This window comes from Aspergillus brasiliensis (assembly GCF_001889945.1).
Source record: "Aspergillus brasiliensis CBS 101740 unplaced genomic scaffold ASPBRscaffold_1, whole genome shotgun sequence".
NCBI classification, from domain to species: Eukaryota; Fungi; Ascomycota; class Eurotiomycetes; order Eurotiales; family Aspergillaceae; genus Aspergillus; species Aspergillus brasiliensis.
Window position 1 is genome coordinate 3067646 of NW_027137442.1, and position 26204 is coordinate 3093849.

At 48.8% G+C, this 26204-nt stretch overlaps 7 protein-coding genes and 1 non-coding gene across 8 annotated transcripts; 1 reads left to right on the top strand and 7 right to left on the bottom strand.

Moving 5' to 3' along the window:
* Positions 1-73: 73 nt before the first annotated feature.
* ASPBRDRAFT_167151 (uncharacterized protein) lies at positions 74-2143 on the bottom strand (the record flags this gene model as incomplete). Its single annotated transcript, XM_067619606.1, has 7 exons — positions 74-665; positions 716-770; positions 830-1349; positions 1398-1547; positions 1596-1715; positions 1770-1968; positions 2020-2143. The coding sequence occupies 7 exons, from the start codon at positions 2141-2143 to the stop codon at positions 139-141; spliced, it is 1695 nt and encodes a 564-aa protein (XP_067485120.1). The 3' UTR covers positions 74-138.
* A 7450-nt stretch (positions 2144-9593) lies between these two features.
* On the bottom strand, positions 9594-11101 carry ASPBRDRAFT_71173 (HNH endonuclease signature motif containing protein; the record flags this gene model as incomplete). The annotated part of the gene is made up of 4 exons (XM_067629113.1): positions 9594-10247; positions 10305-10480; positions 10532-10804; positions 11023-11101. The coding sequence occupies 4 exons, from the start codon at positions 11099-11101 to the stop codon at positions 9594-9596; spliced, it is 1182 nt and encodes a 393-aa protein (XP_067485121.1).
* A 437-nt stretch (positions 11102-11538) lies between these two features.
* Positions 11539-12348, bottom strand: ASPBRDRAFT_655775 (gamma-glutamylcyclotransferase family protein; the record flags this gene model as incomplete). Its single annotated transcript, XM_067628562.1, has 1 exon — positions 11539-12348. One exon carries the CDS (start codon positions 12346-12348, stop codon positions 11539-11541), a length of 810 nt encoding a protein of 269 aa, XP_067485122.1.
* Positions 12349-13163: 815 nt separating this feature from the next.
* Positions 13164-17236, bottom strand: ASPBRDRAFT_37109 (putative importin beta-4 subunit). Its single transcript, XM_067623659.1, has 3 exons — positions 16917-17236; positions 14525-16850; positions 13164-14308 (listed from the first exon to the last, which is right to left on the bottom strand). The coding sequence occupies exons 1-3, from the start codon at positions 16960-16962 to the stop codon at positions 13396-13398; spliced, it is 3285 nt and encodes a 1094-aa protein (XP_067485123.1). The 5' UTR covers positions 16963-17236; the 3' UTR covers positions 13164-13395.
* On the bottom strand, positions 16847-17469 carry ASPBRDRAFT_251115 (uncharacterized protein). The gene is made up of 2 exons (XM_067622133.1): positions 17380-17469; positions 16847-17303 (listed from the first exon to the last, which is right to left on the bottom strand). The coding sequence occupies exons 1-2, from the start codon at positions 17380-17382 to the stop codon at positions 17004-17006; spliced, it is 303 nt and encodes a 100-aa protein (XP_067485124.1). The 5' UTR covers positions 17383-17469; the 3' UTR covers positions 16847-17003.
* Positions 17470-17753: 284 nt separating this feature from the next.
* On the bottom strand, positions 17754-22045 carry ncr1 (sphingolipid transporter NCR1). The gene is made up of 3 exons (XM_067623660.1): positions 21662-22045; positions 18147-21597; positions 17754-18085 (listed from the first exon to the last, which is right to left on the bottom strand). Exons 1-3 carry the CDS (start codon positions 21935-21937, stop codon positions 17982-17984), a joined length of 3831 nt encoding a protein of 1276 aa, XP_067485125.1. The 5' UTR covers positions 21938-22045; the 3' UTR covers positions 17754-17981.
* Positions 22046-23687: 1642 nt separating this feature from the next.
* Positions 23688-25301, top strand: ASPBRDRAFT_37112 (aurora family serine/threonine-protein kinase). The gene is made up of 2 exons (XM_067623661.1): positions 23688-23839; positions 23902-25301. Exons 1-2 carry the CDS (start codon positions 23747-23749, stop codon positions 25033-25035), a joined length of 1227 nt encoding a protein of 408 aa, XP_067485126.1. The 5' UTR covers positions 23688-23746; the 3' UTR covers positions 25036-25301.
* Positions 25302-26029: 728 nt separating this feature from the next.
* ASPBRDRAFT_t25 lies at positions 26030-26153 on the bottom strand. The gene has a single exon. It is a non-coding gene; the product is annotated as a tRNA-Leu (tRNA).
* Positions 26154-26204: the final 51 nt, after the last annotated feature.

Here is a 26204-nt window from a genome sequence, read left to right on the forward strand (position 1 = left end):
GCCGATCAGCTCAGGCAGCAAAGATCCACCTCCATCTCCACTTCCCCTTCGACTCCTTGATTCGTTTACTCCATACACTTCTCTCTCAGCTTCACGGGCTGTGCTCTAATCGGTCAAATTGCGAGACACTATATATCATCAAAGCTTCTGCTCTCGACTACCTCCAATATTTAGGTCGAGGACTGCGTCTCCCGTAAATATAGGGCAGGTATCGAGGAAGCTCTCCCATCTGGACGGCGACAGCATCGGGGCGGTGCAGTACGGCTCGATACCCAATTCGTCTAAACGCCTATCTAGCTGCGACACCACACTATCGCATGCTCGGCACTCCATATCATATTGAGATGCCCTACTGAGCCCCAACTGCTCCACATACCAACTTGAGTCGCTCCTCACCGCTCCGGCTTCGTACAGCGCCAGAAGGTCGGCATCAACACCCGCATCGACGGCTGCCTCATGTGCCATTCGTTGGCCGATAGCCAGAAGCATAGGGCGACAACGGGGTAGAACTATCTTGTTATATTCAGAAGTTCTATGGCCTTTGACCCTCTTAAGGGTCTGTTTCATCTCCGCGGTGAACCCTGCTTCGTGGCGTCCCAAAAGTGAGTTTGGCATCTTGGCATCGGGAATCTCGAACCGGCCAAGGAGCAACTCAGTAGCGGAGCCTATGAGGATCAGCATGAGTATAATATATTATAGCTGGATGATTACTCACGAATGGAATGGACTAAGATTTCCCCTTCTGCTGAGGCGCTAGCTCGAGTAAAACTCTAGAGGACCGTGTCAGCCACCTGTCAAGGTTCGAATTTTCCAAAGGGTCTGGCTATACCTCCATCTCCAAGAGCCCATTGATGGGATACATGCCCCGGGCTCCGATTCTTTCGTTCAGTTGCTTAAGACTTTCACTTCCATGTTGGAGGAAAACAACCTTCAGAATAACGCTAAGCGCATTGTTGAGTCCCGGGCTGATGGAAGGGCTTCTACGTCGCTCGATAACCCAATCCGCAAACGGCTCTAGTACAGCTGCCTCAGCTAAAGCATGTGCAACAGGTAGCTGTTGAGTTCTGAAAGAGATGATTGGAACCCTTGGCCCATGAAGCCCTTCCTGAACTGTGCGATGCTGGCTGTACTTGCCCACTATAAAAGCGGCACTCTTCAAAAACGGAACGACCCACAGACTGACGGTTAGTGCACCTGTGCTCAGCCGATCGATGGTAGTAAGGTATTGATCGCGCATGTTGGAAGGTTTTGCGAGGTCTCCCAACATAGCGGTAGAGGGGAGATGGACATGATCGAAGGTTGTAAGGACGTGATCGAGTAGCCTTCCGGCTCCAGGAGCGGGAAGACCCCTAACAATGTTAAATTCAGTGTTCTTTGTGCGTCTGATGGGTACTAACCATGCTTTAATCCCCCGACACATCTGTCGCCCATCGTTAAGGGGAACGATGAACTGTCGGGTACCTCGGTCCTCCCCTTCGACTATCAGGCGCGCAAGAACAAGCGCTACACGTGGTATTCCTGCAAAAGGCGCAGAGGGCGGCATGAACCTGTTTATCTCAGCATTTATCTGCTCAAAGATAGCCATGATGCCATACTTTCTTGCGGCAGGGGTCGGTGTGTCAAGAATGAAGCTACCATCTGACTGCCAGATAGCAACTGTTTCGAGATTCCTCGCATCACAGCCGTGTCCAAATTCAGTCATCATATACGTAGTACTGCTCACAAACATCTCAGCAATGCCTTGTTTAGCGTACCGAAGAGTCGCATACACAACATCAAAATTGAAAATCTGCTTCAATAACGGCTGAAGATCCGGGCGCTGCGGAGCCAACGAGGCAATGGTCCCTCCCACCAGATTGTATTGAACAGTGAAGATGGCCTGAGCGGCTATATCCCGAAGTATAATACCGTCAGTATGTGCGCGTCGAAATTTTGGTGTGAAGTGGAGCACATCATCCGGGGTCAGTCCTGGGTGAATGTCAGAATACATGGATAAGCGACATGGAACAGAGAACTCACGCCAGAATCGAGCAAAGGCCCTGGCCCGGAGATACGTGCGGTCTAGGTGCGCCTCCCGAGGCCCATCCTCATAATGATGCTTGAAGAGGTCCGAAGACAGAAGGTTGATAGTAGATGAATGCATGATCAGCAATTGGTCGGAGCTGTAGATGATGAATGAAATAGCACTCCATGAGCTTTTGCTCAAGCGCGACGTGCCAGCAGGCCTTAAGTATCAGATGTGCTGCATTGCTAGCCATTATGACACACTTTCCTCATTCCAAGCGCTCAGAATGATTAATATTTCCCCAGAATCATGCAATGCCGAAATCAGCTACTTGCGCAAATCAAGTCCGAACCGGCCAACAACTTGGCTTAGAGTTTCCCTAACCGGACTTCCCGGTATACAGCACGGAACCCGCCCTGTTGGTGAAGCTTCCCACAGTGTAAGCTTAATTACTATCCTTTGTCTTTTCAAACTCTGATATCCACATTAGCCTGAGCGCAAGCGTAGGCTTACAGCAACATAAGGTACTGCTTCTTGAGCTTCTTGATGAAACATTTGCCACTAAGCAGCTAAGACGCTGACGAAAAAGCATAGGACAGCTCTGTGGATGGCCCTGAGACAAAGGAGGCGCTGGGTTGCCTGAACTTTTCATCCTGGTGGTGTGTCCGTGCTTCCAAGACTCTTCTTGTTGTATGTTCCGTTTGCTCATCCGACCAGGATATATTCGATTTATGGAGGAAATACAGGTAAACCCTTTCCAGGAATGATGTTCTCAATGCATTTAACGGACAATGATTTGCACGCATCCTTCCGTCAATCGAGACGATTCAAGCGGTGTTAAGGTAAAGCGAGAAATGAACTGACGCGCTGACAGAGTTCTTGTGTAAGACAAAGTTACAATGTAAGAAATATATGGTCGTAAGTGAGTTATCTATTTTTATTTGTCCAAAACTTTTCTAAATACGCTTGTGTCCTCATCCCGTCCTTGCATAAAAGCCTCTCCTATCGCAGATTGTGCATGATCACGATGACAACCACCAAGGCTTCTGACCCTTGGGAAGCGCCTACTATTTGGCCAAGCCTCTTCTCCTACACTATTGCCATTAATGTACCTGGGCATTGTATGGCGATATTACTCTCAGCTCCTCGAGTTTCTGGCCGGGAACGAGGTTGGTAGTGTAGCATCTATCTGCATCTGCTCATCTTTGACGGAGAACCCAAATACATCGAGAGAGGTATTAGTGCAACACTCGACCTTACTATTATCATACGCTCATACGCAGTGGAGGTCGACTGGTAGATGATCTCGTGAAACCGATATGGGACATTCGGGAGCGTATGGTGATTCTTTTCCACCAAGCGCTCGAATGTTGAGTTTGCCCATGACAGATCACCTTTGTGGGCACAGACTGTTTGAGGCATTGTCATGTGGATATGGAATACTGAACATTGGTCAGCACATGGTTAATCACAAGATAAGTAGAATGCGAACCTAACATGAATTGCCATTAATCTTTCACTGACTTCTTTTGATGCCTGCCTCTGTCATGGGCCTCTCTAATTCCCAGGACAACGTCAACGACGTTCTTCAGAACTTCCAAAAAATGTAAAGATTTCTTCATAGGACCTTAACAATGAAGTCCAGTAGATATAAGAACTTGTTGGCGGTGGGGAGACCGTAGTCCATCATGATACATCCATTTTCAGACGTTCCCACGACTCAGACACCTCTTATTCGAAAACGATCGTCGGCCACTCCATCGTTCCTGGTCGGATGAAGTTGTGCAGTCAAAAGCAGTGTAGACTTTCTCCTGACAGAAACGGTAAAGGCTGGAGTACTCTAGATGATGCTGGAGGTCACTGAATTGACCTGCCTATTTGCAGCAACATTGTCTCACTATTGCAAACCACCCCCAAGCCATAACTGCAAGCTCAGTCCTGTCGCTTGTTCACGCCGTATTGTGAATCTCCAAAAGAGATCCTTATTCTTAAAAGATTCAATATATCCCCCACGGGGCGTAGGGCGTTTTGTACAAAACGACCCTGCACCCCTATTTCGTTGGCGACAGTAAAGCATCGCCAGGTTAAGCTAATTAGCCATACCTCGGCTACCATTTTGACTCGCGTTCAGCCGTCTCCTGAGGTTCAGCGGTTCCCAAGAATGTTACAGAGGAAGTCGGTCCGCACTATTCTTTTCCATCCGCTTCAGAAACCGAAGATGCCTGCCCAGATGTTTGGTACATTGATCATTCGTGGCCCCAATATACTGCGCTTGGAGATTCATGCCTGCCCTAGTTTATAGATGGTGATCTATGCACGGTCCCAGCAGTCTCAGACTTGCTCTCCGCCCACCTACACGAGAGGTTGACCAGGTTTTCAGCCACCAAAGAATAGCCCTGTATCTACCCTGTGTAGCTTTGCATATACATACAGAGCAGAGAGCATCAGTGGACACATTTCTAGATTCAAGAATCTTTGTGGAGTTTGAATCTTGCAAACGAGCATGAGTTGTACATTGAAGCGCTTAATAGCCTCATCTCCATCTGTGTTGGATACTTGCATGTCCCCCACGCTAGAAAGCGCTGTACTCATGGTGTCATTATCCCATGGCCCGTATTTGCGTTGATTCAACGCCGAACACTAGATATGTCCAGATCTGAAGAGACTTCTGTGTCAACGACGACCAATTTAACGCCGGAGCTCGAGTCTGGCCACATCATCTCCTTGACACATAGTGGCAGTGTGACCACAACCTGTATATCTTCAACGATATTCCTCAGTATCTTCAGAAAACAACCGAGCAAGGTAGGACCTTGAGAGTAGCTGTTCTATGGAGACCTATTTTCAATTAGCAAATAGTAGAATAAAAAAAGGTACTCAGGAGTAAACATACTGCATTGACCTATTCGATACTACAATCATAGCATCTTTGAACCCCATACAGCTGATATCCGCATGTCGAAACCGTCGCGACATCCATCTTCAACTCAACGTCGCTCCAAAAGCAGGCCATCGCAATCCATCTTCGCCATCGGCCAGGGCGTCACCAATTCGAGCCAGCGAGAATGGCGAGAATCGATATCTTCATCATTAGGATAGGCTTCACGCACCGCTTCCATAGCAGTCTTGCAAAAGTCCTGTTTAGATGTCCCGCAGAGAACGTATTCGCCAAGCACAGCGACCAGCCTGGCGTACCATTCCAGAATGATCACGGAATCTCCGGCGCCACATAACATTTCCAGTGGAGTCTAGCCATTTAGTCAAGCTATATTGACTGAGTCTTTGCTATCTGGCAAGTCATAACCTGCTGTTTGAAGACGCTTTAAGCTCCATTAAGAGCGGAGCGCTTCCGAACGGCGAAGAGTAACGGACGGCTTGTCTCTGACCGCAACATGTAGTGGAAAGTATGTTCCAGCTGATTACTTGGACAGTTGGCATGTTAGAATAGTTTGGCGTGTATTGTGGCTTTCACCGTCATCGAAGGATTAAAGTAGCATTTCCAGGCCACTTCCTGGCAAGAACGATGAGTTTCTCAATATCATCGTGATTTTGAACTCTTCCACTAATGAGGCGTCATTCGGAACCAACTATAGGACATGCTTCTTCGTTATGGGTAAAGAACTTTTAGAAAATGTTGTGGCGTTTGTCTTCTTGAATGATCTCGAGAAACTGTGGTCTGCAGTACACGAATGTGTGTTCCAGCCAGGTTCAGTATGTATGAGTTCGTGGCAGTCCCTTACTCTCTGGTGCGTTATTTGACAGATACTTGAGGTATTTCTATCATAATCCGCCTTGTTGGACATTATCCGGTGTAGAGGAACAGCCTTTGTAATACCTCCTGGTCTGGGAATTGGAACGGCTCCACTCGGTTGAAACATGAGCTTTGCATTTCCATCCTTGAAGGACTTGCGGTACTGGTCAATTGGCACATCACAGCTGAATGTGCTGCGTGAGTCGTTACTAGGATGACGTTCCATTTAGCTTAGAAGAAGTGGAAGTATAAAGTCTTCCTTTGTCAACTCAACACGGAGAACAGGCTGGATGAGCAGGGTGACTGCTGCGATTAGCTCTCCGATTGGCCTGTGTCTGGAGATCCAACCACGATAGAGAAATAGTGTGGAAGCAACCGAGTGGTTGAGACTGTTGTCGTTGAATTTCCATCTTCCAAATATCTGTTGCATAGTTTGGATAACAATTTGAGAGTGAGCGTATCGAGACTCGTGCACTAACGCAGCCAGTGCATCTCCAGATGTTCGTATATACCAACCAAGGCAAGTGAAAGCGGTGATGATAGTACTCATCATCCATGCGAATATACCATAGCCTCATACGTCTCGCTTCTTCTCGCGAGCTTGAATATTCCGGGGCGTAGCTCAAGCCCAGCACGATCAAGTGTATAATGCATGGTCACACAAACGAAAGGGCTGATCAAGGGATCGAGAGTTCTTACCCCACCTGCGGAGACGATGTAAGAAGTCTTAAAGTGAACGAAAGAGTCGCTTTCTTTGAATGCCTTGTTTTTCGTCGAAAGAATGCCTATTTACCAAGGGTCTGGACTCGCATGCTGGTAGTGGTGGTCCTCTCACGCTGGTAGCCTCTCCAATAATTCTGAACTCTCGCTAGATGATCTGTTTGACCGTCAGGAGTGGGTAGACTGCAGACGTGCAGTACCTTAGTGATAGCGAGGCGTTTGCTTTCTCTGCCAGGCTTATTGGTAAGACCAATGCACGCAGAGTTAGCACCAGTTCGTTCAATAGTTTTGCCAGAACCTAAATCGCCTTTGAACAAGGACGAGGGAGTTGTTTGATAGAGCTCTAAATGGGATATTGTAGAAAGCAAAACCAAAAGGTGTAGTCTGAATCTCTGCTGCGATCTCCAGCGAGTCTTAACTTTGTAAATGCGAAAAGCATTCAGTGCTGCAATAGATTCCAGATCGGCGAATGATACATCGATTCCTATTTTGTTGCAGCCGATACGATGTCTTTCCTCTCCGTTGGTGCTTGTAGTCTGTTTCGCGCTCGTCCAAATGCTTCTGAACAAAGTCTCCCATTTTCTGATACAGATCCGGGTTGAAAGGCTCGTGAACTCTCACTCCTCCAGTGGCTCTCACACCACGCTGCGGACTTATTTCCTTGGGTTTGTCCTTGTCGCCTTCCCTGGTTCAGACAGGCACTTCTAAGTTCATCGTATGCTGGAGCATTGCCAACACAGTGTATCGGCACCGATTCTGAGATCAAGGATGCTCTGTGCATAATCATTCGGCACAGAAAACACATCTCTAGGTCTCGGTGAGCACAATGCCGTTGCGTTTCCGGTCTGGTGGTTACCAGGAATGCATGTGGTCTCGCCAAGGCCGTAAGCCTTCAGCCTCGAGACCTCGAGTTCGATCTGGACAGAGCCAGTGTACTTGGCTGACCTCAATGGTCGGTATATCCTTTAAAGAGCTTTATTATACCACCAGTGAACGCGGCGATGAATGCGTTGATAACCGCATCACTGGTTTTTGAAACCGGGATGTCACCACAGTCCCATCTGGAAATGACCGGGACAAGTCATTCCTGGCTTGGTTAAATCGTATATTGTGCAATATAGCCTCGGAGTAGCCATTCGGAATATAACTGCGTTGCGCGATGAGCCCATGGTTCGTGTATGCTGCATGTTCGGCTCAGACAGAAACAGTTTGCAGTTGAGGGCAGATTAAGCATGTCCGAATTCGGGGACATTTGCACTAAGAAGTACAAAATTCCGCGCTGAAGTGCAAGATCCAACTTCCCGTCTGTCTTGTTGTTATCTCGAGAGGATTTGGATAATATGTGCAACCTCCACCGGGCCAGTAGTGTTGGAGATCGGATATGTAGCCTTATCTCGCTTAGAGCACCTGAGAAGGCCTTTCCCATATTTGCCTAGTATATGACCCCGTCATCAGGTCGTTTAGGGCTTCTAGCCTGAACTGTCCCTAATGCATCGTTAGCTTAAACTCGTTCACCTGGCCAAATTGGGTCACTCACAAGCTTGGTTCATATCCTCTGTTACAAGACTTTCTCATCTGCTTCATCGTCTATCCATTTGAAATATTCAAAGTCTGCCTTGATGCGTAACAGCTCGGTGGTTATCCCTCTGCTCGGGATTGCGAAGCTCGTCCACAGGGACTATGCTAGGTTGATTGGGCACGGCTGGTAGGGGGTGACAAAGACCACTATGTGCCTCACTAGAATTGGAGACGAGCAGACACATCCTTCTTTCTCTTCAATCTACTCAGCAATGTAGTATTGAATGCCTCTGAGTCATTTGTCTGAGAGATGGGGCGTTCATTTTCCTCGCTGGATATAAAGAGTGATTCTCATATTGAAAGATTACCTCCAATTCTTTCTGGTAAGGATATATCTTCCGGTTGTACATGTGGAAGATCCAAAGAGGTATAATAAGCATGACAGTAAATATATATAGGGAGTAGTAAGAAAAGCAGCTCTGAGACCGTTGGGTAGATAGAGGGAAAGAAGTTGTCTGGTCTGTGGGGGGAAGTTGGGGCCATTTATAGGGAGGATTGGGTATACAATGGTGAATCAGAAATCCAAGTTTCGAAGTCCTGTGAAGGTATGATTCATGCAATCATGTTCAGGGAAAGGGTTCCAATTGAAGTGGCAATATTCAACGATTGTAGTGATGATGAGAGCAGTGAAATTTGTAGTGAAGGTGGCAGATATTCATTAGATTGCGCATCCGGAGGGAATGCCACCCGCATACGCCATGTCTTTAAGTTTTATTCATCGTGCTGAATTCTATAAGCGAATATAGCTCAAACTATAACTCATAGTATATACAAACATTGAATATTATTCTTCTCTAGCTAGCTACCTTAGATGTAGGAGAGTAGGAAGCCTTTATAGGGTCCGACAGCTTCTTTTGTTAGTCAGGATGGCTATCTCCTCGTTTATCTCGCTGGTGCGATACTCTTAAGGGCGAGATTATAACCGCTTCTACTCTCCAGTATGTCGTCTTGGTGGTAGTCCGAACCTACTGATGAGAGAAATAGACGGGGCAGATATCCACCCGATAGGAATGGCAGGCTACGGTTTGGAGGGAAGATACTAGTCAAGTACGAATCACGTATGAAGCTATGAATATCCATGAAATTGTGGGTGCTGAAGTCTACTGGAAGATATTCATCTCCGTCTGCCCAGTAGTTATCAATGTACGGATTTCTCTTAAGAACAGAAAGACAGAAAACCTATTTTGTTACGGGCATAGTAGCAGCAACAGGGGCCTGAAATCAGGACGTAGAAGCTATAAGCCCGACCAATGCGTAAACAAACTATTAGTATGGGATAAACTGAAAATAGGACGGTCAACAGAAGTACACCACAGGCTAGAAGAAGCCAATGGGTACAGATTACTAGACTAATCTCTTCTACTGGATCCTATTATTTCAGCCAGACCTTTATAGCCAGCTTGAAAGCAGCGTATTCGGCCAAGTCACTCTCCACCTAGTCCGAGTAACTAGCGATATATCATTCTAGTCTACTTGCCAATACTTCCAGCAAACACTACGTAATTCTTCTTTCAGATGCTAGCCCCAGAAGTGTGCATATCACATATCTTCCTCGCTAGCCCAATCGAAGTCCAGCTCATATGACCAGTCATCGGTATAGAGCTCTTTATCGGTGGCGTAGGTGGCACCACTGAGGGCAAGCACTCGATTTAGGACCCACTGCAGATCCAGCAGCTCCATGGATGGCAGGGGGTGGCCATCCGGGTCGTTGGTTGTAAAGGTGAGAATGTCCCCCGAGCATACGTTCCTGTCGGTGGCAATGCTAAACAGCACAGTTTCTTGTCCATGAACGGCTGTTCCGGAGAGATGTTTTGGGAAGCGACTGGGGATTTCGGTTGCTGAAACTCTCGCACGATATTGGTAAACTGGGAGCCAGTAGAATTGCACCTGAAGTGACTTCCGATCCTCACTCAAGCACAGCGGTTTCAAGGCAAAGCGCGCTTTCTTCCAGAGTTTTTGGGCTAGGTTTGTCATGCACAGCAAGTTGGAGCAGACCTCTGTCCGATTTGGGCCGTTGACCTGTTCCCTCCACGCATTGACTTTCTCCTTGGACCAGAAGTACTGGAGACTATACCAGGTTAAGATGGAATCTTGTGTATCCATCTTTCCCATGCTTTTTGGGAAGATATGTGCCGATTCAACCGGGTCTCGGCAGCCGGTAATCACACAACTGGCATTATCTCGCTCGGTGCACTTGATAAAGTTAATGAAAAGATTGCCCGGGCTGTGTCACATGTAAAGTTGACTCACTAGTTTATTGGCTAAAGAAGTGGCTTCTTTTTCCGAGGCACTAGGGCTCTGTTCTGGGCTTGAAGTAACCCGACGCTTTTTGGTTGGAGGCTCCTCCTCAGTGGCTGAATCTTCGTCGTCAGAGGTATTTTCCGCATCATCTTCATCTTCATCATTATTGGACCGGGCAACCGCCCCTGATGCTGCATTAGCTTGACCCTTTCTGTATGCTAATTTGACTCACTTACAGGCGTCGATTACGTGTGTTTTACAATAACTCTCCATGAGAACTTGACGTGTTATATAAGCCTGGAACGAACCCCGTTCACAGTCCGAGACGAGCTCTTCTAACCTCGAAAGATCTGCAAACCACAGGCATGCCCAGGTGATTGAATCAAGCTTGGTAAATTTTGTAGCACACACCAGGTGTGCGATAAGGCCATGTCGCTTCGGTTCACGGAGCTCGCGCGCAGGGTTTGGGATAGCTGCTGCTTTAGCTTGCTTGGAGTTGTTTGCAGGGGCTATTTTAGCCGATTCGGCTGGCTTGGTGGGTATTGGTGTCGACATCGCGAGTGTTGGCACCAGCTTACCTGTGTTACGAGAGAGTCCGAAGGAAATTTTTAAAGGTGTTAAGGTCTCAAGGTATAGGATCAGACTCGTGGATATAAGAGTTTTAGAAATTTGAAGGAATCAAAATCAAGGAAGGGGTGAGGAAAGCAGTAGATAATGTAATGTCTACTTGTTTTGGCGGAAACGACAGCCAGAATGATGTAGTAGTTATGAAGTATACAACACACCAGAGTATAAATAGCATGCATTTAGAATAGTGACGTCGTGTTCTGAAAGTGTCTAATGGTAATAATTCGACAATAAAATATTTGATGAGGATGATGCAGACCTGCTTGGCTAGTATACTGGATGTTCCAGAACCACACCCTAGACCATTTGAAGCCTTTATAAACACGTAGAGAAAGCATATTCCAAGATGTCAAATAGCGAAGTCTTTGACTAAACAGAGTAGTTTTTTCCGGTCAAAAGAAGATGGGTTTCATAAACCCAACTAGAAAGAAGTTACTACTAGTAAACAGCCAAAAGAATTACTCTCATAGAACGCCAAGATATAGACGAAAATAAAGCACATCCGCCAACTCGAGCCCCATCTTCAAGATCCAAGAAGGCTCATAACATCGACAAAGTACAGACACCCAAAACAACGCCAAACTACTTCCTCCCATCATCTCTCTCCAAACAGAATCTAATCAACATCCCCCACAAACCTAAACACCAACCCCTTCACCACCTCCCCAACACCATCCACTATACAAATATCACACCGCACCACCTCATAATAATCCGTCTCATAATACCGCAACATATCCTCATCCTCCTCCGAGCAAACCTCATACGCCCACCCCGCCACCTTCTCCGACGCCTTCCCATCCACCAAAGCCCTATACTTCCCTCCTCCCCACGTCTTCAAGATCCCACCATTGACCACCGCCTTCCGATACACCGGCCTTTCATCCAACCCCAACCTTTCAGATAGAATCTCCGGTACTGCCAAATTCCCGTAGAAGAAATACCAAACGGGGTACTGGTCCTGCTTTGGGAGAAAGAGCTCGTCCACACTAGTAGCCCGGTTCTGCGGAAGGATAGGGTCGATATCACTACCCAAACAAGGGGCAATACTATACTGGGAGAGATCTTTGGGTGACAGATTAATTCGAATGAATGTTGCGGAAAAGGTACTCCCTGCGAGAGCAGAGAGGATGTTGAGCTTCATGGCGCCGGTGATAAGGCAGAAGCTGGCAGTGGAGGTTTCGCTGACGCCTTCTTTGAGGATGGGGGTGGTTAGGGATTTGGATAGCTTCTGGACTTGGGATGGGGTGCTGAGAGGTCCTTCGAGCTTGACGAGGAAGGTTGAGTTTTTGTCTCGGGGGGTGAGTGTCGTTGTGGGCTGGCTGGTATGGTTGTAGTGGTTGATTGAGGTAGTCTCGAGAATGACACCGTTGTCTTCGTTATTGGTTGTGATCGCTAGGATCTCCAGTTCGGCGAGGAGGTCCATTTTTGGTTAGGAGGCCTTTTAGAGATCTTCGGCGGTTTGTATAGTTGGGAGTGATATAAGACTAGTAGACACCTTTAGTCTATAAGTGTAGAACTAGTCACCACTATTCTGTGAAGAGATGGTAGGAGTAGTTGAGATAGATTGTGAAAAGGGCCTAGTATTGTAATGGAGTAGTTCACAGCCACATTGTCATCCATGGGCCAGAATAATAATATAGACATCTGTACGTAATGCTATGATTTCTCTTGCGAAGAGATATGTGTAGGTGACGTCGAGTGGACCGGGTGTGTCATGCGAAAAGCGTCATGGAATCCCGGATACTCATGGGATGAAGGTCTTGTTCTCTAATAAATAGGTATTATAGGACGGAAGTTCACTATGGATGGTTGAGCTTCCTGATGGTACATTCAGAGCACTAAGCTGCAACCACTCACTACTGGATGAGTAGTAAAGGGTGGATCCCGGGATATTTGTGGCCAATGCCTCTGTTATATATATATGTAAAGGGGGGCGAAGTTGTATTAGCACTTGGTAGTTTACACAAAGATCGTTTAGATCGGATAGAACCCATTTTATGTTCTATTCTTTATAACAAGGGGAATGAAAGGCTAGGTATCCTGAGTTAGAAACCATATTGGGCTCTTCCAAGAATGAGGTCAAATGATGAATTTGAGATAACAGTTGTCGAACCAACAACCAGGATCAGAACACAACACTATGGCACATAACACATCCATCGATAGACTGGGAAATGCCACCAGCAGTGGCGTCAACATCGTTCACAGGGATTACAAGTGCGATACTACAGATGCAAGATGAACATACGAATCGAAATTCGATTTAACTCATAACATATATACACCACTTTTGTTCATAATTCATAGCATGTCCAGCCATATTCTATAGGTTGTGGGTTCATCGCTCATTGGCTCCCCAGGGGTATCTTCTAACGTCGTCCATAAGAGTCCTCGTAGAGAGACCCGATCTATCCATTAAGTAGTATTTGGTCATCAAGCTGTCGTCATCCATCCTTTTTATCACATTGCCTTACAGCTGGTCAGCCCAAGGGGCAGCGCCAGGCTGCATCTGGTTCAGCCACTTGACAAGCTCAACAAGCTCAGCCCGGCGCTCATCCTCCAGCTGGTCCTCATCGCTGAGAACAGCCTGGAAGATGGGAACGAGCTGAGGAGTGAGCTCACGGACAGTGGGGTCCTCCCACTTGTAGAGCTGGCAGATCATGTGGTACAGGGGGTCGTTCTCCTCGTAGTCGTTCTTGAGGGGAAGGATGGTGAGAAGGACAGGAAGGACATCCTTGATAGGAACGTTCTCGCGGTGGCGGAGGATCATGCGGCTCAGGCAACCGGTAGCATTGTCCTGGAGACGGGAGACGTTCTGGTGAAGGCACTGCTCCAAACGGGAGAGGATGGTGGGGAACTCCTTGACAATCTGGTCCTTGGCGTCGGAGTGCTCAACGAGACGGCCAACGGCGTAGGCAGCGTTGGAGCGAGTCTGAGTATCCTCATCACCAAGGCGGTGGATAAGGAGCTTCAGGAAGCTACCGGTGTAGGGGGTGACAGCGGAGCCCATACCGTTGATGCACTCGGCAATGACACCGACAGCAGTGGCGCGCTCAAGAGCCTCGGTGCTGCCAGCATAGCGCATGACAGTCTTCTCGAAGACCTTCCACAGCTCGGCGAAGCTGGCGCCAAGAGCAGCAGCCATACCAGAGACAACGTCGAGACCAGTATCAACGACGACCCAGTCGAACTCAGAAGTCTCCTCACCGGCTTCGAGGGTCTCCTCTTCAGGGCCGAACTCAAGCTGGCAAGGGTGCTTCTTGGTGATGATGTCAGTGATCATAGTGATCACGTTGTGCAGGGTGGTCTCGTTGGAGATCAAGGAAGGACCGCAGTAACGCAGGTTCTCAGCCATGTTGCGGTTGATGTCGGCAACGGTAGCACTAGTTGTCTTGTGGTTAGCAATTGCAACCATAACATAATCATGTGACAAAATCAATGTGTAAGGTAATATCAGAAGGTTGTGAGTAAACGTGTTTCACATCATGCACGACTTTTGCGTGTCGGAGTGAGCTGGGTAAACGTGGTGATCATCATTTAAGATAGCCCGAGAGTGGGCATGAAAGGGTATTGAACAAGAAAAGAGTTGAAATACATACCGATCGTCTTCCTCAGTCCACATCTTAACAGTGGCGGTCATGAGGATCTCACCAAACTTCTGAACCTCCTTGGCAGGCTGCACCTGGAGGGGCAGACCAGGCTGCCACTTGGGCATCTGGCCGCTCTCCTCAGCAATGCAGTACAGCATGGCGTAGGAGCGGTGCAGGGTGCTGATAGTGCTCTTGCGGACGCCCTCATAGGGGTGCTCAGCCAAGGGAAGAACCATCTCGATGGTCTTCTCAAAGTAGGGCAGGTAAGCAGACTTGGTGTGGGTGACAAGGTCGCCAATGACCTCGACGGCAATCTCCTTCTCCAAGGACAGAGGGGTGGTAGCAGTAATGTCATCCCAAGCATCCTCATCCTCAAGATCAACATCCTCGATATCACCGTCCTCTCCGGCAGGCTCGTCGTCATCATCAGCATCGGCAACACGGACCTTGCGGCCACCGATGGTCACTTCCTGGCCGATGAGATCCTTGGCGGCAGCACCAAGGGAGACATCGAGATCAGTCTCATCCTGCTCAATGCAAGCGAAGAGGCCCTTGACAACGCCATCGAGGAAGGGAGAGAAGTGCTCAACGTAAACCTTGGACATGGCACCCCAGAAGATGTAGGTGCTCTCCTTGAGGCGGGAGTGACCAAGGTGGAGAGCTTCCTCAGTGGCGCGCATGAGGGGCTCAACGTAAGGCTGGTAGCGCTCAGGACCGGCAGCAGCGGCCATCTCACCCATGGCGTCAGTGACACTGGCGCGAAGGTCAAGCTCTTCCTCGCTGTCCTTGACGGTGGCAAACTCCTGCAGCAGGTGCATGGAGTCGTCGAAGAAGGGGAGGAAAGAGTCACCAGCGGAAGAAGCGAGGGAGCCCAGAGCTCCAGCAGCCAAGCCCTTGATACGGAAATCGGGGTGCTTGAAGAGGTTGTGGAGGATAGGAACAAGTTCGCCCTGGTAAGGAGCAACATCCTTCTCATCGAGGCCGTCGACAACAGCGTCAATGGCACTGATACCGGCTTTCATGATGTCAACGGTAGGACCATCCTCCTCACCCTTGTACTCCTGCATGGCGCTGGCGAGGTTCTTGAACAGGAGGGGCATGAGCCTCTCATGCTCCTGGCTCAGGTCCTCAGCCAAGTCGTCGGCCAAGCGAGCGACGGCGTGGAGAGAGGCCTGGCGGACCTTGGGCTCGGGGTCAGCAAGCAGCTGCAAGACCATAGGGAAGATCTCCTGCATCTGAGTGCTGATGAAGTCGGGAGCACCCTCGACGCACATTCCCAGAGCCATGATACCAGCACGGCGGTAGTCGGCATTGCCGTTGTTGAAGTACTGTCCCAGGGTCTGGAGAAGGGGCACAACAACCTGGCTAGGGGGCAAGCTCTGTGCGAGGATGTCAAGGAGACCCAGAGCAGAGCGGGCAGGAGTAATATCATCATCGGCAGGGGAGGCATCTCCGAGCTCAGTGACGACCTGCAGCGCCGTGCGGGTCAACTGCTCACCGATGCGCATACCCTGGATCTTGAGCTTGCGGTACTGAACGCACTGCATGAGGAAGCTGATGGCCTGGGTACGGACATCCTCCTCCTGCTCAGTGTTTCCGGCCAGCTCATTCATGAAGATGACCAGATCCTTGAGGTGGACGGTCAACAGAGCGGGGTCACAGCCCAGAAGGGTCTGGAACACCTCGAAGCCCTGCATGATGCCATCGTCCTGCTCGCGAGTGATGACATCCTTGAGGACGGCAACCATAGAGGGGATCAGGTTCTGGAACGCCTTCACGGGGGCAATGTTCTCCTCCGAGTCGAGGTACATGGCCAGCTTGCTCAAGGCCATGAGGGTGTTCATGCGCACCTCCTCGCTTTCGGGATCACTGATGGTCTTGCTGAAAAGCTGGAAGAGTTCATCAAACTTCTCCTCAAATCCATCACCCAGAGTCTCCAAGATAGTAAGCAAGATGTAGATGCTCACGGCACGCTCCTCCTTGTTACCGGTGCTAGCGGCCTGGAGCAGGAAGTTCGGCAGATCAGCCCACTCGCCATCGTTCAGATCGATCTTGGCAATGGCGGAGATGACACGAGCAACCGAGTGACGGACGAGAGAGGAGCTCTCGCCAACAGCAGCACGCAGAAGCTGTTCACGGATCTGGGGCTTCTGGCCCTCCTGAACGGACACCCAGTGCTTGACAACCAGCGTCCGACTTTCGACGGCCGCCAGCTGCCTCAGGTTCGGATCCTCATGGCCGGTGGCAATCTGGATAAGCAGAACCAGAGACTCGGGGCTCTTGTAGAACTCGCGCTGAAGAACGCCCGTCGCTTCCTTGACGTTGCCCTGGGAGGCTGAGAAGACCAGTCAGCAAAGGTCCCCTTCTGAAAATAATCGAGAGGCGGAGAGGCAATACTCACGGTTCAGGACAATCTGAAGCTGCTGCAAAAAACGTTGTTGATCCATGACGGATTGAGCAACTCTTCTTTTCTAATGAAATAATTTGTTCAAAAAACAAGCCTTGTGCAAGACAAGACCAGCACCTCCTTTTCAGAAGGTCCTAGGATTGAATGAGCTGACTGCACACAAACAGACAGCCCACAGGGTATCAAAAAAACACAAATATAGAACAAGAAAGAGATAAACACAAAGGAAAAGGAAGGTGTAAGAAGAGGAAGAGGGGGGAGAGTGAGGAAAAGGAGAAGGGAAGAAGGAGAAGAAAAAAAAATGCGAATGGAGGGGAAGAAAAAGGGAACCGAAAAAAAAATTATGTTCGGGTGGGTTGTTTTACGGGGATACTCAGTTTGCTACATGCGGTTTAGCGGTATTTCCAGCTGGCCCAGGGTGCCAATCAGGGGTGGGTTCACAGGAATGGTAACATACCATACTGCTTTGAGTCGGTGCCCAACTGAGATCGGCCACCGTTTGTATCCACTCGGTGCTCTTTAGACTTTTATCTTTTCTTTTTTCTTCTTCTTGTATCTAGTCTGCGACGCTCCAGAAGACATCCTACGTGCATATGGTAACCAGCGCGAGGGTTGCGTCTGCCTATTCGACGCCTAGACTAGCCATGGGTATTGAAAGGGCGGGACTGCCGTGCCTGCTTTTCTCCGTTACACTGCCGCAACAATAGTTAGTCCGGTATATTCCGTACGACCTTCACGATGGATCACGCGTCCCAGCAAGAAGCCCCGCTATCATGTATCCGGGCAAGTCCTACGCGTGTCGATGCTACAACTACTATGGACAAAGTACGATTGCTAGTATACACTGAGTAACCAAATTTCATTGACCTAACTCCGAATCGACCGCGTTAACTCCCGACCATCTTGGTATAACTTCAACAATATATAGATGTGGTGTACAGCTTCATTTGACGGATCCGGTTTCAGGTCGCATCCGTTGATAGTCGTTGGTTATCAACGGGCCCGTAAGACGTGATTTCATGTGCTGTATAAGACCGTGCGTTCCCGCGCTACGAGCGTCTAATATTCGTCAGAGTCGTAATCGTCGTCGCCCAGCAGGGAACGGTAGCCCCTGGACGCAAGGTTCTCTTCAAGGCCGCCATCAGCCCCGGGGTCGGCATAGCCTGCGTTGAGATAGTCAATAAGCGTCCACGACGTACAAGAAATTGTCAAATGTAGACATACCTTCGCCACCAAAATAGCTGAGTGCGACTGGCAAGAAGATGAGAGCATGGGTGGCAGCAAATATAATCAAAGCCAGCCACACTCGGAAGTAATAGATCTCAAAAATCTTGCTGCGAGTAAAGGCCAACACGCATACTCCCAGGAGCTTAGTCACTGTGATACCACTAAAGACACTGCCGCCAACGTTGACCAAAGCTGTCCACGCCCGCGCATCTTTGCCCCGGAATTTGGTCGGCACCTTCTCCATAATGGCACGGGAGGGGAACATGAAAGCGCGAGCAATATGTGCGCAAAACTCTACTGCGATACCCACGCAAATGATAAGATTCACCAGTGAAACTGCATTAAGGGACACGCCAGCTACGGCCATGGCACCCATAATGTCAACGAGGATCATGACCACGGTTGTAGTGACTACCGCGCCAGTTGCCACAGATCCAAGGAGAGTGGAGGTCAATGCGAAGATAATCGCCACAGCGAAGCCCAGTAATGTACCTGTGAGCCGTACGATAGAGACATATTGGTCGAAGAATATGTAGGTTTTGGAATATGGGAATACATCGATTCCATGCTCCTTGGAGATGCCATCGGCTATACGACGGGCCGAAATGTACGACTTGATGAAGTCCTCTTGCGTTCTCAGGGGGGTATGGGTTGTCCGGAAATGGCTGGCGTTGGTCATGACACGTTTCTGATCGATAACAAGGGCATTGCTGTAGGGAGCCTTGCCTCCCAGAGGACAAGACGCATCGGTAGGAGATTCGATCCACTTCTCCACGAAGTGGATAAACTCATCTCCTTCAGGCATTCCATAAAGCGATATATTCCAAGCGGGTGTCCTGTCTTCGAAACAGGCTTCGCCATTCTCTTTGCAGCAGTCTTGTTGGGGATTAAGCCAGTAGAAAAAGTCATCGATCCAGCTAGCCGTGGATCCCGAGATGTATGAAACATTAGACCGTTTCGACTCCTGTTCGAGCACAAAGGGTAAAGAGAACTCCTCGCATGTTGTGAAGCGTCCGCATAGTTGTTGTTGGTGGTGGCGTTCAGTAACATTTACGTTGCGTGTGACAAAGTAGACTGGGGGCCCACTTCCAAAGTAAGCGTCCAGGTCGTTGAAGTATTGGATGAGATAAGAGTCGCTTGGGAGAGCAATGCGTTGGTCCAGGCCAAGAGCTACCCTTGGGATCAAAGCAAGTCCAGCAGTCAACAGGCCAAGGAAAGTAATCACAACGATGACTTTGACCCTACGTGCAAGGAGTGAGGTTGCATACACCTTGCGTATAAACACCTGTAGAGCGCTTTCGCCTTCCTGGTGATCGAGAAGCTGGTCTTCAGACATGCCGGAATGCGCTTTGCGGACGGTCACACATGGGATGCAATCAGCGCGGAGGCTTTCAACGCGCCTCTGGTTCAAGGCCAGGACCGAAATGAACATGGTGATTTGCAAGACTGCGTTGATAAAAACTGCACCAGCGGCATAAACGGCAAAGTTCCTCACAGCAGGCATTCCCACAAAGACTCCCATGACAAAAGCGATGGTCTCCGTGATTGCAGATAGGAAGATACTGGGGCCAATTCGGCCCACGGCACGGGCGATCCTCTCATCGATCTCTTCATCCGGGTGGCTAACGTTGATCCGTTCGAACTCGTGAACAATCAAGAAGATATTGTCTACACCCACTGCCAGAACGAGGAATGGGATGACCTCGGCAATGATCAGGGTGACCTTTATGCCAGCCGCAGAAAACAGCCCAACCGATGCCGAAACCGACATCAGAACGATGAGAATCCCGACGATGCCCAGGGTAAACTTGGACTGAACCAACGCGTTCGCAGGATTGGTAAACAAGGATTTCCACGTAACTGTGACCGAACCCAAGGCCAGGGATGCATATAAGAACATGATGATGTAGCTGATGACCACGATTTTTGCGTCGGTGTTCGTGGACTTGTTTAGCTCTTGCTCAACACTGATTTCTGTGTTAAAAGACACACGTAGTCCACGCTCCTTGGCTTCTTCTTGTACCACTTCCAGAATGCGCCTGAAGCTATTTTCCCAGTCAATGGCATTAGCTTCGCCTTCTGTCCCTTGCGCGTGGTTGTCCACAACCCATGTTGTGATCAGTGCTTGGGCGTCCAAGACATCCCTTGACTCTCCATAACCACCAAGAATCATTTCTGGCCTCAGTGGTTGTCCGAAGTCTGGGAGACAACTCACGTCACCTGGTGAATCCGCGCAATGCTTGAGCCGAGCCTCCCACGTATCTGGGTCCAGGTTTGCCACCGATCCTCCAAAGTAGCCCGTCAGAGACTGGATGACACAGACTTCTCCTGTTGGCTTAGTGCAGATGTCATCAAGGATTAACCTTCGGTCGAGAGAGATCATGCGGTGCACTCGGGACTCCACATCAAACCACCAACTCAGAGTGTCGTAGCTCAGAACACTCCCATCCTCTGACGTGTCGTTAACGAGGAACGCCTGTTCTGCCCGGTAGAACGGTCCAAAATTGGCATCGAAGTAGGCCTTCTCTTGTGCCGCTGCCGAAGTCGGACTTACCCAAAGACGGACTGGGTCTGTTTCCACGGCAAACCGGAACCAACCAAGGCTCAAAAGCACGACCACGACAATACTAGTCAAGATTGTAATAGCGGGGAACCGAGCACAGGCACCACCAATGCTGTTAAACATCCTGTCCAGCACAGAATTCAGCTTATACACACCGTTGGGCTGCTCAATATAACCACCTGCGCGAACAATGTCACCTTCGTCCTCATCGTCACTCGGGGCCGGATCCTGCAAGAGTCTGACGCGTTCGGGTTTCCGGTAGCGGCGTTCTCGGTAGGTGAAGTAGCTGGAGAAAGCGATAATAACCAGTAAGAAGACCGAGTAGATGAGGATGACAGCGAACGACAGACAAGGCAATAGCCCAACATGACAGTACTTGTCCGTTTCTAAGGCCGGTAGTTCCGGACACACATCGGGGCAGTCAACGCATGAACAACGGAATGCTTCATCAGCGTCGTTGCACGCCTTGGGCTTGATCGGCAGAGCTTTCATTCCTTCAGGATCAGGGCCAGCAGGCTCGGTCTTAAAATTGATCTGGAATGGGCTTCCCAAAAGCTTCTTGTCGCCCAAAAACTTCAAGAACTGAGAGTAGTTCTTGGCACCGCCACCGATGAAGTCGATGGCTTTACCACCTGAAGCACCATTCTTGACATTCTTGCAGCTGTCGTAAAACCCGCTTTGATACTCTTCCGACCAAATGTTATCGATTTCGGTGACAAGTTGTTTTCCGCCGCGGGCCTCGTCAATAGCGGTGACGTTGACGAACAAGGACTGGTCTGGGGAGCAGGTGAAGGTGCAGAAGATGTTGAAGAAATTCTCCTTGCAGGCGGGACAGGACGCAATGATACCTTCGGCGAGTTTCAGATTCTTGGAGAGGGCATCGATCTATGGCACGACAAGTCAGCAGGGGTCCAATGATCCGAAGATGTGGGGCGTCGATGAAGCTTACTTGCTCATCCAGACAGCAAACAGGGCCTTCTTCCCATTTACTACCACAGAGATCTACCAGCTTCTTTCTCACCGCTGCTTCGGGCTCCTGTGCCAGGCCATTATCCGGACAGGGAAGCTCTCCGCCGAAGAATGACTTCTTTCCGCAATGGCCACGGATTGCACAACGACCAGGTTCATGGATGTTGGTGAAGCCTAAGCTCGGTTCGTCCCGAGCCCACGACTGAGGGAGAACGCCAAGACCTGCGATGAAGGGGATTAAGCGGAGTCCCCGCATGATTGGGGGCGTAGCCGGGTCGAGAGGAGCGACTGGAGCGATTGATTACATTCAACAATGATGAGATAACGGGTGAAAGAGTTGACGGATGGGAATGAACGAGTCGGGGTTGAAGAGGAAAGAAAGTAGTAAATAGAGGAGGCGCAGGTCGGCAGGGAGCTTCCGGGATGACGATAAGCGGCGATGTACGTAAGCGGCGGCGGTTGGCCTCACCTGTCGGGCGCTAACGTCAGGCACTTCCCGCGATCATCCAGGAACTCTGTCAGGGACGATTAAACGGGGCAGAGTTTACTAGGAAATCTGAGGACCTTATACGAGTAGGTTTGATCATCTGAGTCATTTTACCTATTCTATGATAAATCCGAGCTATTTGCATGACTCTGCCACGGAGTTGTGAGCTTATTCCTGCTATCGTCTATACTGCCGACTTGATCGGTCTTGAGATTCACCGAACCTTCACCTGGTCATGCGACATTCACCTGACCGGTAGCTGGTCACACTACTAAGAAAGTCAGATAATAATACGTGGCCAAGTTGACCAAGTTGGCTTCTCTGCAGCATCATCTCAGCAAGGGAGAACCGTCCATTTGGCAACAGCAACTAATACTGATGTACTACTAGTGTTAACGGGGAAATACCACCATTTCGAGGCTCCTAATAGGTTCGCTTAAGGGACTACTACCTGAAACAGAATACTTGAGCTGCCCTAACGACCTTTTCTCATGTTCATATGCTGTTGATCGTATTGACCTGGTGCTGGAACACCGTGTCGCACCTGCGGTCGGCATTAGTACTTGATCACGCTACGTTAGAAAATATATACCTGAAATCATATGTCTACTACTTTATCCAAGACATTAACAGTGCTGGAGTCAGTCACATTCCGAAGCAAGGGCTGACAGCTCGTGCTCTTTCCATACATCATCTACCCTACTCCTGGAATAAAAAACCAGTTCCACTGTTCCTTGCCTTCTACTTTAGCAGCTAGCGATACCTCTTCTCCATCTCTGGTTGCAGCACTAAGGATTAATCAATCGTCGTTGGGTGATCACTTGTATATTTTGACGTCAGGCTGCACAAATGTCATAGTATATTCTCAGTTGCAACCATAATTACATAGTCTTATCCTAATAACTAGTACATTTCTACGGAGCTCTTCTATGTGTGATATTTCATTATTTACTACGACTGCAGCAGACGATGCATTATGGACACTGAGCATATGCCAATACGGTCAGGCTGCAAGCTGTCTAACATAAAGATGTGTCGCAGTGGTGAACGCATAGAAACTTCCTCTGCGGGTTTGCGATGTTTGAAAAAAGAGAATTCCTCAATTACCATCGTAATCTCCACCTTAATATATGGACATGAACTAGCCACCGATATCCAAGGGTATGTTGCCCAGCACTGTAGTATGCAACGGTTGGGGGCCATCCATCTCCATCCGAACGGGGACTGAGTGGATCTGTGGGGTAGCAGATCAAAACAGTCTGGGGCAGGGCGCTACTAAAATAATTAGCTGGTCCCACAAGTCATAGAGCAGATCAAGATGCCGGAAAGCTACCGACGAATGACTTTGATATTGAATTATTTACAACCTGACCCTAGTTACTTGCATTAACTGCCTAATTGATGGAGAGGTTACATATGTGCACAACCAGCCAGTTACCGCGGCAACGTGATGCTGCTCGCATGACATGCTTACACATCCTACTACCGGTTCCCTGCGCATACTCAATACAACGAGGTGCAAAGTTATCGAACATTGGTGGTACTGTCAGAAGCAGGGATACGACAGGAGATTCCAATATGGTGACGGTCGCTCTCGAGACTCGGTTCAGGCATATGGCCATTGTCGGCGAGAATGCTCACGATGGCGCGAAATTGCAACAGAAAGCCAAAGTACGTACCGCTTGAGTAACCATCTAGCTTGAATTGAAGGCGTGGTTAACGACAGAAAGCAGAGCACGACTTCGACTACCAAGCTGGTGAACCGACCTCTACCACCAAAGAAATCAGAGACTATTCCTCACAAAACTACGACCACCGATGCTTCCCAAACCGCATCAACAGATGTCCACCGAACCCCCTCGAAGAAAAGACATCCACTCGCTTCTGAAGTGTCGCAAGACTCAGACGAAGCTGCTAGTGAAGGTGACCGGCATGCCACTGCCGATAACAAGACACAAATCGCACGTCAAAGTTCTACTTCTCAATCTCCCCGACAGAAAGACAGACAATCCTCGACTCCACAACCTCGCCATGCTCTCTCCGTTCTATTCCAAGCACCGAACGCCGCAGTCAGACGCGAACAACACTCCGCCAAGCTTATAAAACAGCCAGTGCCCAGAGTAATACATTTGGGCATGTTCGAAATCGGCAAAGCGCTGGGCAAGGGCAAGTTCGGACGGGTCTATCTTGCTCGGGAACGAGACACCGGTTTTGTTTGCGCATTGAAGGTACTTCACAAGGATGAAATCCAACATGGGAGGGTAGAGAAACAGGTAGCCCGTGAGATCGAAATTCAGAGCAATCTGCGGCATCCCAATATTCTTCGGCTTTTCGGTCACTTCCATGACAGCAAACGAATAATTCTGATATTGGAGTATGCCGGCAAGGGAGAGCTATACAAGCACTTACAGAGGGAGAATCGTTTTCCGGAGTGGAAAGCTGCGCAGTACATTGCGCAAATGACAAATGCTTTACAATACTTACACCGCAAGCATGTCATGCATCGCGATATCAAGCCTGAAAACATCCTTGTTGGTATTCATGGAGAGCTCAAAATGTCGGATTTTGGCTGGAGTGTCCATGCGCCAAGTGGTCGCAGGCTTACGAAGTGTGGGACATTGGACTACTTACCTCCGGAAATGATTGATCCGAAGAAGTGCGATAAGCCATATGATCAGAAGATCGACTTGTGGTCTCTGGGAGTTCTCATGTATGAATTCCTTGTTGGGTGCGCTCCATTTGAGGATACGCCTGTCATGACGCAAAGAAGGATTATGAAAGCGGATATGGTCATCCCTTCTTTTGTGAGTCCTGAAGCAAAGGATCTCATCAGAAAGGTATATGATTATCCCCTCTGCCGTGGTTAGCAGAATACTAACAACAACCAAGCTTCTTGTCCTTGATGCGAATCGAAGGATCACCCTAGAAAAAGTCCAACAACACCCTTGGATTATCAAGTACTGCTCCAAGGATGCAAAGCATGAGACGAAAGGAGATGAAGCCGGTCAAGAACCCTGACTTGTTATTACCCCGAAAGGACAAGCCCCATAAACTGCAGGCACTTATTTCCTATATAATGATAGATAGCAGGACATTGTAGACAAGTCCTGAAATATAATTCCTCTTGAATAACCCTCTTGATGCACAATGATACTTCATATAAATCATCAGTACACAGTAGAGAATTACTATATGTTCATTCGATCTACCAATCCGAGCCATCATCCGACCCCTGCTATGATTGTAATACACACCCCTGAATTTAACCAGGGGACCCAAAAACGGCCACATGGTTTGCTGTATCACTCCATATGCTCCATCAACCGTACGGCACCAAAGTAGGAAAAGTAGAAGAGGCGGGTTCCATCTCGGGTGAACAAACATTGAGACTCAACCAGGCTGGGCAGCTCACTGCAGACGAACATGCTCACAAACAGATCAAGTGATCAATACTACCTGATAGACCTTGGCGTTGTATAATAATTGCCCAATAATTGCCAGCAGCTCACAACAATCAATCTTTTCCTGGCAGAGATGAAAGTAAGGGGTTCTCTTATTTTTTGCCCGGGACAGACTAATTCAATTGCTTTTCCAGAGCTCTTGGGGGTTCTGATAATAGTCACAATATTATACAAAGTTGAGCGAATATAACTAGGGAAGAGACTGCCTAAGGTTAGTGTAAGTGGTAAGAGAAGAATTAGTGACCTGAGGTTCCACAAGCAAGTCTCAGATGAGCATTGCTTGTTATAGACAATACATAAGCAGACAGCGTAATCCTAGCTAAAAATTTCATAAAAACAAAAATAAACGGTAGGACAACCCTCCTAGGCAATAGAGAGACCCCGAGCAATAAAAAACAAATGGTAAGACTGGGGTTCGAACCCAGGCTGACTTTCGTCAAGCGGAATTTTAAGTGTACCCGAATGAAGTAAAATCCGGAACCACTCTCTTAAGCCGCTCGCCTTAACCACTCGGCCATCTTACCAGCATTGTCTACGGATATATCTTATTTGCTTTGTAGCCCACTGGTCCATTA

Coding starts and splice junctions, on each gene's coding strand:
- ASPBRDRAFT_37109 (XM_067623659.1), bottom strand. CDS start 16,962: ATGGATCAACAACGTTTTTTGCAGCAGCTTCAGATTGTCCTGAACC. Junction 16,851..16,916: donor GCTTCAGATTGTCCTGAACC/GTGAGTATTGCC, acceptor TGGTCTTCTCAG/CCTCCCAGGGCAACGTCAAG. Junction 14,309..14,524: donor TGGACTGAGGAAGACGATCG/GTATGTATTTCA, acceptor CAAGACAACTAG/TGCTACCGTTGCCGACATCA.
- ncr1 (XM_067623660.1), bottom strand. CDS start 21,937: ATGCGGGGACTCCGCTTAATCCCCTTCATCGCAGGTCTTGGCGTTCTC. Junction 21,598..21,661: donor TTTGCTGTCTGGATGAGCAA/GTAAGCTTCATC, acceptor GTCGTGCCATAG/ATCGATGCCCTCTCCAAGAA. Junction 18,086..18,146: donor CAGCTATTTTGGTGGCGAAG/GTATGTCTACAT, acceptor ATCTCAACGCAG/GCTATGCCGACCCCGGGGCT.
- ASPBRDRAFT_37112 (XM_067623661.1), top strand. CDS start 23,747: ATGGTGACGGTCGCTCTCGAGACTCGGTTCAGGCATATGGCCATTGTC. Junction 23,840..23,901: donor AATTGCAACAGAAAGCCAAA/GTACGTACCGCT, acceptor GACAGAAAGCAG/AGCACGACTTCGACTACCAA.